The following is a 13,994-nucleotide window of genomic DNA, read 5'->3' as shown; positions in this document are numbered from 1 at the left end:
TTTATAATATTATACTTAATATTTATTATATTTATTTATAATATTTATATTCTGATATAAAGATAATTGTAAAGGAATAATGTTAGTGAATTTTCAATAGTAAATTGATTTCAGTAAATTAAAATTCGTTTATATCTTATAGATGGCAATTCGTAGTTCATAGAGAAATATCCTACAGCTAGAAAAGGCAGAAGTATTAACCTTAAATTTGATTTATATAAAATAAGCTGTTACTTGGAAGCAAATAAAAATGGATTCTCTAAAAAGTCAATTCCAATTCCAACCTTTGATATCGACTTTGTTGTCTACCTGCACAATAAACAACTTGCTAAAAATATCCAAAGCGAAGAAAAGTACAGGCTAGTGTCAGTAGGATTCGATTGAATAGAGTTAATTATGTGAAAATGGGAATGCATTACCTACCATGTTGGTATTATCACGACTACAGATAACGTTATCGGTAATTCAACGCTTGTATGTAGAGGTCTTTTTTAAACAGCCGTTTAATTATAGATAAAGTTTAACCCAACCTGTTTGAAGTTTCTATATTTTAACGTGTAAAAGTAATCAACTCTTTCGTTAATGTTCGTAACAGTTAAAATGAGGTAAAGTCCAAGGTTACTTTTATCGTGTCAACTGGTGGTTGATACGTAAGGTCAGTTTACTTGAATCTCAAGGACTTAGAATTAAAAATGAAAAATTTAAACTTCAAGGAAATATAAAAAACCAAGTCACTGTAATTTAAATAACTCCACTTTAAATTTGTATATATTTAAATTATGTAGCTTCGCTTTAAATCGTTTGAATTTAATTAAACTGAGATAGTGTGACCATCAAAATGGCGCCGAAGGTTATTGCTCGAGTAAAAAAAGAAAGAAATAATTCATTTTTGCTACTAATTTCATTACACTAATTATTTATACTAATTTGCATATAGTTTTTCTGTAATAAAAACAATTTGGAATTGGAATAGTTGAAATATCGTAAATTTTATTTAGAATTTGGAAAAATATTTCAATTCAAGTGAAATAACAAGTTGACATTGGTGATGTAATTTTAAGTCATTTTAATTCAAATAAATTGGAGTTAAGTAACTTGACTAATTTAAACATAGTATTTACATATGTATAAGAGTTATACATACACATAATGATAGCTTATTTATATTATTAATTAATTCCATTTTATTATTCATATAAAATTTATATTTATATATTTTTCTATCTTAATATCTTAAGAAATTATTAACTTTTTTAATTAATTAACCTGTGTATTATGATTACTTTCTCTCTTGCATATTATTTTATAATTTATATATACTTATAATTCGAATTTATAAGTTATATATTTCATCTGCTGTGTTAAGTAAATAAATATGGAGATAAATTGGACATGGTTGCTCTAAAAGTGGAACTCATCACATTGTTACTCATCGCATAATAGATATAAAATTATGCTAGTCATATTCAGAGTAAAATTGTGTATCTGCCGCATATGGAATCATAATATGAAATAAGAATACGGGAATAAACGATGAGCTATGATGTCGATCAGAAATCAGTGAAATGTTGGCAATTTTAAAAATCTTTAAAAATCTTTAAAAATCTGACTTCGTAATTTATGTCGATAATTTGTTACGTATAAATTTGTAAAATTAATGTGATATTTTAAAATTTAATTGAACTTCATTAATTTCATCACTTATAATATAATCAATTATTTATGAAAATTTATGAAAATTGCTGTTTGATTACGTGTAAAAATCATTCAATTATAATGAGATTAATAATACATTAATAATAATAATAAGAGTTATCATACTAAAATAATAAAAATATAAATATTGTAATTATTTCTTAGTTTTCCATTTTAATCTTCTACAAATGACTAAAATTGTATATAATGTACTTCAACGTCATTGTATATTTTTTAATTTAAAAGATCTTTTTTTATTTTTACTACTCTTAATATTTTTCGTCTAATAGACATTAAAGATTTTCGACTTTTGCACACTTTTAGAAATATCAAATATCTAACATAAACAGAGGTCACATTTCTATAAGAAAATTCCAAGAAATTTAAGAAATATCCTTCGTGCTTAGAAAACTAATTGCTTCAAATAAAATGGTGTACTGTTATAATAAAATAATTTCAAATATTTTAAAATATATATTTGTTTCTAATAAGAACTTAAGTCAAATGTTAGAATAAAATGATTTCATTTATTTGAAAAATACTGTGTTGAAATGGTTGTTATATATATATTTTTATGAATTTTATGTTATTATTATATATATGTAGAATCATTTTTATATTACATATTATAGAAAATTATATAACAATTATATGCAATTGTATTGTATTGTATTATATTCTTCATTATATTATAATTTACAATTTATCTCTATTTACCAATATTTATTCACTTGAATTCAAATATATTTGCATTTCTGATCAGCTATATATTTGCATAATTTTATTTTATATAATTACCAGTTTTTCAATATTCGAGCCGTTTGCTAAATCGCAGTATGTCTTCAAGGAACATTGAACAGTAAGGAATTAGAGAGTTTAGAGCAGAACCATTTTGATACCTTATTACTCACCTACGTTCACTAATATTTACCCGCATTTTCATAATCCATAAAATTAATGGTTTCGTTCCGGTTGCGAGATTTTCCTGGTTTTAAATACTTAATTAACCACGCAGCTGAATCAGAATTACGAATCGTACCAACGATCTATGGGACGTAATGACGAGTAACCGGTGGATCAGGCCACGTACGACTACTTTTCTCGTTTTACGCGTGCAATGGGAGTTCCTTGATGGTTGCGTCACCGCGTAGATTTGTGGGCTCATTGTGCGTGCATGCGTGCACGCATCCTGTTCTCGTTGCGGGGGTACACAATACGTTTGTAGTGCAACGCTTTCCTGAGTCGCGAATCAGGCCTAGGAAAAATTCGACCTCGTGTTGTGACAACATCTTAAATCGTACGTTGACTCAGGCGGTATCTACTCGGTATCGACTTGTGATTTTAATTAGATTTCAATTGGCAAATTAAATTCCTGCGAGTCTATGGAAAATTGGCTTCGTGGATACGAGGGAAATAAATTTTGGAACGATGAAAAATAATTTTCTGGAATTTAAGAAAATATGAATAAGAGGTACAAGAACGTGATATATAATTAGAGGTGAATTTAGAGTGACATAAATTCATTGGGGTTTATTAACGATTATATTTTAATGAGAGAAATCATGTTTCAAATTTAAAAGTAAGAAAAATGGCAATAAACCTTGTTAGAAAGTTCCTGTTAAGAAATGTTTTATAAAGTGATGGTTTATTTATTTTCATTGGTTATTTAATCGCAAATTATTGCTCATTTTAATTATTTACTTTGGATTTCTCCTTCGTATTGAATATCTTTAAGGACAACGCAAAATATAAAAATATATTATACGAACTATAAAAATAAAAATTTTGAAATATTGGAATATGTGAAATATAGAAATATGAAATTCAAAGTGTAAAATATAAATTATAAGAATGTAAAATTAAAAATGTGAACTATAAAAATATAAAATAGGAACTTTATATAAATTGATATATTTTAATTTATAAATTAAAATTTATATAAACAACAAATTCTAAAAATTCTTTCTCAAGTGTTCCTTTCGTCTCCATTAATTTTCTTTGTCTGCTTAATGTTTTCCACTGTAAGAATCACCAGCGATTCAAGAACCGCTTGCTCGAGTAAAAAAAGAAAGAAATAATTCATTTTTGCTACTAATTTCATTACACTAATTATTTATACTAATTTGCATATAGTTTTTCTGTAATAAAAACAATTTGGAATTGGAATAGTTGAAATATCGTAAATTTTATTTAGAATTTGGAAAAATATTTCAATTCAAGTGAAATAACAAGTTGACATTGGTGATGTAATTTTAAGTCATTTTAATTCAAATAAATTGGAGTTAAGTAACTTGACTAATTTAAACATAGTATTTACATATGTATAAGAGTTATACATACACATAATGATAGCTTATTTATATTATTAATTAATTCCATTTTATTATTCATATAAAATTTATATTTATATATTTTTCTATCTTAATATCTTAAGAAATTATTAACTTTTTTAATTAATTAACCTGTGTATTATGATTACTTTCTCTCTTGCATATTATTTTATAATTTATATATACTTATAATTCGAATTTATAAGTTATATATTTCATCTGCTGTGTTAAGTAAATAAATATGGAGATAAATTGGACATGGTTGCTCTAAAAGTGGAACTCATCACATTGTTACTCATCGCATAATAGATATAAAATTATGCTAGTCATATTCAGAGTAAAATTGTGTATCTGCCGCATATGGAATCATAATATGAAATAAGAATACGGGAATAAACGATGAGCTATGATGTCGATCAGAAATCAGTGAAATGTTGGCAATTTTAAAAATCTTTAAAAATCTTTAAAAATCTGACTTCGTAATTTATGTCGATAATTTGTTACGTATAAATTTGTAAAATTAATGTGATATTTTAAAATTTAATTGAACTTCATTAATTTCATCACTTATAATATAATCAATTATTTATGAAAATTTATGAAAATTGCTGTTTGATTACGTGTAAAAATCATTCAATTATAATGAGATTAATAATACATTAATAATAATAATAAGAGTTATCATACTAAAATAATAAAAATATAAATATTGTAATTATTTCTTAGTTTTCCATTTTAATCTTCTACAAATGACTAAAATTGTATATAATGTACTTCAACGTCATTGTATATTTTTTAATTTAAAAGATCTTTTTTTATTTTTACTACTCTTAATATTTTTCGTCTAATAGACATTAAAGATTTTCGACTTTTGCACACTTTTAGAAATATCAAATATCTAACATAAACAGAGGTCACATTTCTATAAGAAAATTCCAAGAAATTTAAGAAATATCCTTCGTGCTTAGAAAACTAATTGCTTCAAATAAAATGGTGTACTGTTATAATAAAATAATTTATAGTGTCATAATAAAATAATTTCAAATATTTTAAAATATATATATATTTCTAATAAGAACTTAAGTCAAATGTTAGAATAAAATGATTTCATTTATTTGAAAAATACTGTGTTGAAATGGTTGTTATATATATATTTTTATGAATTTTATGTTATTATTATATATATGTAGAATCATTTTTATATTACATATTATAGAAAATTATATAACAATTATATGCAATTGTATTGTATTGTATTATATTCTTCATTATATTATAATTTACAATTTATCTCTATTTACCAATATTTATTCACTTGAATTCAAATATATTTGCATTTCTGATCAGCTATATATTTGCATAATTTTATTTTATATAATTACCAGTTTTTCAATATTCGAGCCGTTTGCTAAATCGCAGTATGTCTTCAAGGAACATTGAACAGTAAGGAATTAGAGAGTTTAGAGCAGAACCATTTTGATACCTTATTACTCACCTACGTTCACTAATATTTACCCGCATTTTCATAATCCATAAAATTAATGGTTTCGTTCCGGTTGCGAGATTTTCCTGGTTTTAAATACTTAATTAACCACGCAGCTGAATCAGAATTACGAATCGTACCAACGATCTATGGGACGTAATGACGAGTAACCGGTGGATCAGGCCACGTACGACTACTTTTCTCGTTTTACGCGTGCAATGGGAGTTCCTTGATGGTTGCGTCACCGCGTAGATTTGTGGGCTCATTGTGCGTGCATGCGTGCACGCATCCTGTTCTCGTTGCGGGGGTACACAATACGTTTGTAGTGCAACGCTTTCCTGAGTCGCGAATCAGGCCTAGGAAAAATTCGACCTCGTGTTGTGACAACATCTTAAATCGTACGTTGACTCAGGCGGTATCTACTCGGTATCGACTTGTGATTTTAATTAGATTTCAATTGGCAAATTAAATTCCTGCGAGTCTATGGAAAATTGGCTTCGTGGATACGAGGGAAATAAATTTTGGAACGATGAAAAATAATTTTCTGGAATTTAAGAAAATATGAATAAGAGGTACAAGAACGTGATATATAATTAGAGGTGAATTTAGAGTGACATAAATTCATTGGGGTTTATTAACGATTATATTTTAATGAGAGAAATCATGTTTCAAATTTAAAAGTAAGAAAAATGGCAATAAACCTTGTTAGAAAGTTCCTGTTAAGAAATGTTTTATAAAGTGATGGTTTATTTATTTTCATTGGTTATTTAATCGCAAATTATTGCTCATTTTAATTATTTACTTTGGATTTCTCCTTCGTATTGAATATCTTTAAGGACAACGCAAAATATAAAAATATATTATACGAACTATAAAAATAAAAATTTTGAAATATTGGAATATGTGAAATATAGAAATATGAAATTCAAAGTGTAAAATATAAATTATAAGAATGTAAAATTAAAAATGTGAACTATAAAAATATAAAATAGGAACTTTATATAAATTGATATATTTTAATTTATAAATTAAAATTTATATAAACAACAAATTCTAAAAATTCTTTCTCAAGTGTTCCTTTCGTCTCCATTAATTTTCTTTGTCTGCTTAATGTTTTCCACTGTAAGAATCACCAGCGATTCAAGAACCGCTTTACCTTTTATGTTTCTAGATCTCCCATGAGATTTCGACGTCAGTATTTCTTTGCCAGGATAATTCGATATAATTCGTCATATATCAGCCTGTTTAAAATACATCGAGTCAATTATACAGTGTAACGGAAATTATAAACAGAAGTTATGGGAAACTATGAGATACGTTACGAGATATGCACGTGGAGCTCTCAGATAATAAGATAACACACGTGTGCTAACATTAAATTACTAATGATATATTCGTAATTCTCAGCATTCGACTAATGGTATATAAATATTACTTTGTAATAGCATAATTCATACATAGCATTAATACGTAAAATTAGCTTCTGTTGTTCCCTCTTAATTTAAAAATAGAAAAATCATCATTTTTGCCAAAACTGTGACGACTGAAATATTTAAATGGAAAAAGGGACCTATAAATTGTTGAAAAAATTTCATATTTATACCTTTTACAATTTTTATAATTTAATATATACGGTAGAACTTCGATTTTTCGGATTAATTCAGAGATGAATTCGTTCAGATAATCGGTTTGAAAGAAGCAAATTTTTTATTATGTCATAAATCAGCTAAAAATTTTTAAAATTTGTTTAAGAATTGAGAATTATATTAAGAATTATAATATAAATAGTCTTCTTAATAATTAATTCTAGTATTCTTAATAATTAAGAATTATATTATAAATAGTCTTTACTAGTCAAATTCAGATATATTACATGACAAATTTTTTAATTTGCGATAATCGGTCATTCGCATAATCAAAATTCGTATAATCGACTTTCCATTGTACTTTAATTATGTAGGCTGGTTACCATTTTATTGACCCTATTTTGTAAATTATTTTCATGAATTAAGAGACCAGTGAGAAAAAGAATTTTTAACGTAATCTATTATATCGTAATAATACAAAGATAATGATTACATTATGCAATTTCCCGAATTTAGTGAATTATAAACATTACATTTAGGTTCTTGAAGTATATACATTATTTTAAATTCAAATATTACGTATTTAAATCAACATTTCAATTTAAAAACATTTTAAACAATTTAAATAAATTATTGTATTAATTTTTACTCAAAGTTATCTTATATAAGATAACTATACTATAAGATAAAGTTATTTTATAGCTTAAAAATTAAATTATTACCATTTTTCTTGCATTTTAATTAATTAAAATTATTTAAATTAACACTTATCTTTTATCCGATAAATATTAACATATAATTATGTTAATTCGCATTAGTATTCTGAAAATAATATAAATTCAAGGATATTCTGTTTACGGTATAGATTTAAAATGATAATGTGGTAATGTCAAAATCATAAATTTACATTTAAATAGTCATATTTATTTCTTTGGCCTTAGCATTTGTTAATTTCGAATATATTAATTTTCTTACGTCGTCGCGTAATCTTTCACCGATAAAGAGACTTACCTTAGCTTATATCATTTTGCGGTACAGTGACATGTTACTTTGATAGGTGTGCCCGGTGTGCTGTAACATAATGTAACACGTTACCCTAACGTACGATAATGATACACCGCAACGTGTTACGTCGTAACACATATTGTGTAACACAAAATACCTGGTATATCATGTTATTTAACGTACACCTTATACATCCATGCATATAATTGTTGCGAGAATCGTTAGAACTTTTAAGCTGATAATGAAACGAGGTTTTACTTATATCGATATCACGCTACCATTTTTGCATTTAACCCTTTGCACTCGAAAGGCGATTCTCGGTCGCCATTTAATCAGGTTCTAAAGATCGCTGTTAATTAATATATCAAATTTAAAATTATCCAACGATGCGTCGAATGTCGAAGTAAAATAATTCTACGTCTTAATTTGCATACGATTTCTTATCTACCGTTTTAAAAATATCGTCGACCTTATGGCAGAAAGTCTTCAAATTACTATTTTCCTGTAACAAAAAAATCGCACGTGCAAAGCATTATAATTGAGCATTCGTTAAATTATATTTTATAAATAGTCATTTTTTTATTGACACATTCATTCGCAAACAGTTTAGTAATTGAAAATTTCTGTATTATTCTATTTTCAGAATTATGTAAATATTATGAATGGAAAATTTATTGGTATACAAATACTGCTACTGGTACTATGTATTGTTGAAGAAAACTGTCTAAATCTGACAAAATATCAATTATATACCGAATATTTTTTTATAAACGAATATATATAAAAGGATTTTTTCTTTTTCTGATAAATTTTATAAATAAATACTTCTGGCCTCCATAGTTGTCCAAATAATTAATTAGAAGAATGTTTAACTGCTTCGTCAAAAGATAATTAATCTTGTAACATGAAAATACTTTGCTGCAAGTGTCTAATGATAAATGATTATATTCATTACCGATAAAAACAAAAATTAGAATAATTCTTCGCATTATTATGAAAAATCTTTATTTCTAATTTAAAATATTGCACGAAATACGTGCAATGAATTATAAAAAAGAAAATTTTCACTAAGAAATTGTTAATTTTAATTTGTAATTTTAATTACAAATTGTCCACCATTCGTAGCTTTATTTATTTGAATACGTAGCAATTGAACGAGTAGTAATTTTTTCGCGAAGAAAGAAGTCGAATGTTCGAAAAAATGTGTTTACATGTAAAACTATTTTTGAGTGAAAATGTAAAATGATATTGAAAATAACCGCCAGTACGTTAACCGTAATTTCTCGGCTCCGTTTCTGCTCGTGTTTGTATTTATAAATATAGGTAATATCATCACTTGCTTCCTGTTATTGCCATTATGTCACTGTTATATCATGTCATTGTATTTCCTGTCCTTTAAAAAGAAAAAATTGTTAAAATAATTTTTTTTTTAAATCTACCGGGTGTTCCATGAGCAACTAAAAGAGTCCATCAATATGTTTAAAATATTAACACTAGTATAATAATTTTTCTTCTTTTACAAATATCACTTTGAGGAGATGAAAATCCAGCAATAGAATTTTCAGTGTCTTTTTCGATTTTGTTTTTGAGGAACAACCTGAAAAATTTAGTTATATACATATATTTTGGATTAATTTAATCGATTAATTATTTTTAGAGTTATACTGCTCGTCAGTTTAAAAAGAAAAAAAAAAAGGTAATGTGGTTTTGAGAAAAACAGGTTTTAAATTTTCGTTTTAAAGAAGTCAATACTTTAGAAATTTACTTGTATTTGAATTTCGGTCTGAAGTATTTATATCACATTCTTGAGACGTTAAAGCATTATTTGCGACAAAAAATGCAATGAAAAAAGATCAGTTTCTTTAAACCGTTTCCCGAGTTCCTTTCTTTAAAGAGGTTTGAATTATACAGATGGAACTGTAACTCTCTTTCTCCAAGCCCGATCTCCCATCAAAACTCACATTCCAACAGAATTCGCCACCTTACTTATGGAACACCCTATATATACACTTGTACACGAAAGTATTCTACGTTCGATAATTGAAATATACGTACCAGATTATATCAGTAAAGTTAAAAAGTAATTCAACGATATACAGAACGTCTACAGTACCTTCGTTCGAGATACGGGTCACGGTGGCGCTAGTGAGTTCAGTGGAAAGTCCTCTTAAGGCAATCATAAACAACAACATCCAGACCTCTCTCTTTCGACTGATAATAACATCGCTTTCAAATATTTTTAATGACAATCTGCATGTTTGCAAGAAACGTATTGTAAATACTTTTAATTTTACTCTCTTGATATTTTATCACGAATTTTTATTTTCCACGCATTTATGTTAAAAATGGCACATACGAATACTTTCCTATGCGCAGTGTACCTGCAATGAACCCAGGTCCGCGCTTTTCGCGTTGTCGCCGAATCTGCCGTAAGAGGACGCAGAAGTGAACGAATCGATACCCGATCGTAACTCTTTCGACCTTTCATGGCACGTGCACCCTTAACCGCGTCGTTTTGGCCTGCGAAAATGTCGCACCTTTCACCGGCAAGGTGCTCGACGCAGAAGGGCATCAAAGTTGGCCGACTAGAGGCCAGTGGTCGGTGCATCTCGCGGACTAGCGACTCGGCCTCGATCGTAAAAAGACCCGCTTCGTTTCATCCAGCTTAAACCTTTTTCTTTTGCAGGAGCACGTGAACCTGGTGGGACGGGACGGAGAGAACGGGCCGGTCCTCGTCTCGGTGAAGGCCGAGACGGTTGCTGGACAGGAACACTGGAGGGTCTTGCTGCGATTGCGGGCTGGTTCCACTCACGAATTGGTACCCGCCGCGAACCTCGGCCCGAATCCGTCACCCGCGAAGATGGTCAAGGTGAAGCCTCTCTCTTCTCTCTCTTTTTTTTTATTCTTTCTTTTTTTCTCTTTTTTCCCTTTTTGGGGGGTCTTTGACGAGATATGGAAGTTCAAGTACCTCTTTGTCTCTGCCGCTTTCACCGCGAATTTCTCCTTTCAGAGATGTTTCGTAGAGTATCAAACGTGTGTGTGTGTGTGTGTGTGTGGCTCTTCTAGGCTCGTTAGAATCTATCGAGCGGGTGCGTTGCACTGTTTTAACCCTCGAGGAGAAGAACGCGATGGAAGGTCAAGTGGGTGAGGGAAGATGCAGAATGATCGTTGTGGGTGTTATAGAGATGTTGTTTCGCGACAGGACGATGGTATATTCTGCGATTTTTATTTTCGTGTTTCTTGGGCAACATCCAAGTGGTATGTCTTGGCGGAAAGGATTGGGTGATTGTGAATGGAGTTTTGATACTGGTTGTTGACAAAGCTGTTGGAAAAAATTGTTTTCTTTTGAGTGTTTCTGAAAAAAACGAGGTTTTATTTATTTGGCTTTCAAATGTAACGTGGTAATAGTTTTTACGGACAGATTTGGATTTATTACAGGAAAATACCTGAGGCATTTTTTCGTTTTTGAGCAGCAAAATTTAGTCGATGCAGTGACGAGTGGTAACACATCTAATGGTTTTCAGAGCTTTCGTGTAACCTCAAAACCTTGTATTTTGTTAAAAAGAAACATATAAATTAAATTTAATTTATGACACATTGACAAAAATGTTGGGAAAGGATTACTATCTTTGGAATATTTCTGCACTTATAAAAAAAGTCGATATTTTTTGTTCCTTTGTATTTTAAACTTAATATGATGTACAATTTTTTGGGGTCAAATTGGTATTCATGTGTGGTATCATTTTACCACACCCATTTTTCTCATGATTGAGTAAAATTTATAGAAAAAATGTGAAATATAGTTAATTTTCTTTTAAATTATTATTTTATAATATGAGTAAGTATATACGTAAAATTTGCATACATTGCATGAGTCTTGCAAAACACTGGAAATTATAGGGGATTTATTATTTTATTGCATACTATATAGGGAGTATCTTGGGTATTATTAATGCTAGAAATACCAAACAAACCAAAATATCTACTGTCAAATATTTTATTTGTGCAGTTATTAAAGGCATACAGATACTTATTTATTCAAGTAAATGCGTAATTTACCTTCATTATACTAGTTCCATAATTATTAGGTATACGCAGTATTTTTAACTGTGCATTACTACTCGGTAGTTCTAATGTTAATAAGGATATTGGACTATATTTTAAAAATTTGGATTATTCTATATTTAATACAAATTTTTTGTTGTAAATTTTTATTTATTTATATTTTCTTAAAAGAAAAATTTAATCAATTGCGGAAAGTTAAATATCGCGTATTAAATAAAAATGAAATTTGAAATATTACCACAGATAATTTACTTATCATAAACTACTTGCTATGGTAGTTATATAAACGTCCAGATAAATAGTGCATATAAATATACGAATCTTTATTTTTACTATTACTTGTAATTTATCTAAAAATTATACGTTTCAAAATATTTTAAATTATTCTGAAGTAGCAATATTTTTATTATATTTCTATAATGGAAAAAAGTTAGTATAATATAATATTTCTATACTAATAAAGATCTACTAGACTATATTTCTGTAATAAAAATAACTACCATAAAAAAATATTTCTGTAATAAAAAGGAATTATTATATTACATTATTTCTTTAATAAAAAGGAATTATTATAATAAAATATTTCCATAATAGAAAGAAATTACTATAGTATATTATTTTTATAATGAATGAAAACTAAATGGTTTTGTTTTTGGCGAAATTTTCTATATGAGAAAAAAAGAATTCTTTTTTTTATTATTTAATGTGTCAAAAAATATCATAGAGGTTTTGTAGTAGATAACGAGAGAAGAAAAGTATTGTTTGAAATTTCCTATATGAGAAAAAAAATTCTCCTTTTCTCAAAATTCTCACTATTTAACGTGTAAAAAATATTATAGAGATTTTGTAGTAGACAGACAATGAGGGAAGAGTATTGTTTGCAAGACTTGTCAGATATTAGTTCGAAAGGAATGCGTTTGACATTTTCGTCGCTCGTAAACATTTACTTGGACTGGCGCCAAAGCTGAAGAAAATAAAACATAGAAATTAGGGGTATTTCCAAGTTATCTCATAAATCGATCGTGGAAAATTTCGAACATAAGTTCACGGTTTTTGAATTTCAAAATAATTTTCCAGTGTTTTGAAAATCGCTAAAGTTGGAACAAAGTTTATGCATAAGGCAAGTCCATCTAGAATTGACGCAATAAGAGAGACAGAAGAAGTCGAAAGGAACTTTATTATTGCGATAACTTGAATAAATTGATGTTGTTGCTAATGCTTCGACAATAATGCAATAAGCTTTCGAATAAATGTATTACAAAATAGCAAAGTATAGAAATTTTCTGTAAATCTTGAAAACATTTATGCTTTCATATTATTACTTATTCTTCAAGTATTTTGTATTGTTTTTGCACGAATAATCTATTAATATTGTTACAAAAATAGTTAAAAAATAGTTTAGTTAAATAAATTATTAAAATTCTTAATAAGCCTTACAAATTTTTTTGTTTTTATATTATTATTTATTATAATAATGTTTTATATTATTATTTCACTAATAATTTACAAATATTATTATAGTAAAATTCACGAATTTTCTTTACTATTTCTCTTATAATAATGAAATATGAAAAGCTTGGAAAAGAAGTTCTCTATAAATCTAATAAATTCTTTTGTTTTTATTATACATTATTATTTTCTATCATAATATATTATATTATTATTCCATTGCTAATTTATTAATTTTCATATAGAAATAGCCTCAATAAGAGTCACAAATTATAGGCAACGAATTTAAATAATTACTCGCAAGTTTAATGATCACATAGAAATAAATGTATATTTCATGAATTTCCTTTCAATACGTATTGACGAATGTCTGCAGAATTT

The 13,994-nt window shown here is 27.5% G+C and overlaps 1 protein-coding gene across 2 annotated transcripts in view; it reads left to right on the top strand.

Annotated features, from left to right (window-relative positions):
• The window catches only part of LOC108553541 (Rap GTPase activating protein 1), a 171,719-nt gene that overhangs the window by 151,960 nt on the left and 5,765 nt on the right, over window positions 1-13,994 (top strand). For both annotated transcript variants that reach the window (XM_017908488.1, XM_017908487.1), the window contains one exon: window positions 10,786-10,968. In XM_017908488.1, coding sequence (XP_017763977.1) covers window positions 10,786-10,968 — 183 coding nt within the window. The remainder of the gene's footprint in view (window positions 1-10,785; window positions 10,969-13,994) is intronic.

This window comes from Eufriesea mexicana, unplaced genomic scaffold (genome assembly GCF_001483705.2).
Source record: "Eufriesea mexicana isolate 0111107269 unplaced genomic scaffold, ASM148370v2 scaffold11095, whole genome shotgun sequence".
NCBI lineage: Eukaryota > Metazoa > Arthropoda > Insecta > Hymenoptera > Apidae > Eufriesea > Eufriesea mexicana.
The sequence above is the reverse complement of the archived record's forward strand: the minus strand, read 5'-3'. Positions and strand labels throughout refer to the sequence as shown.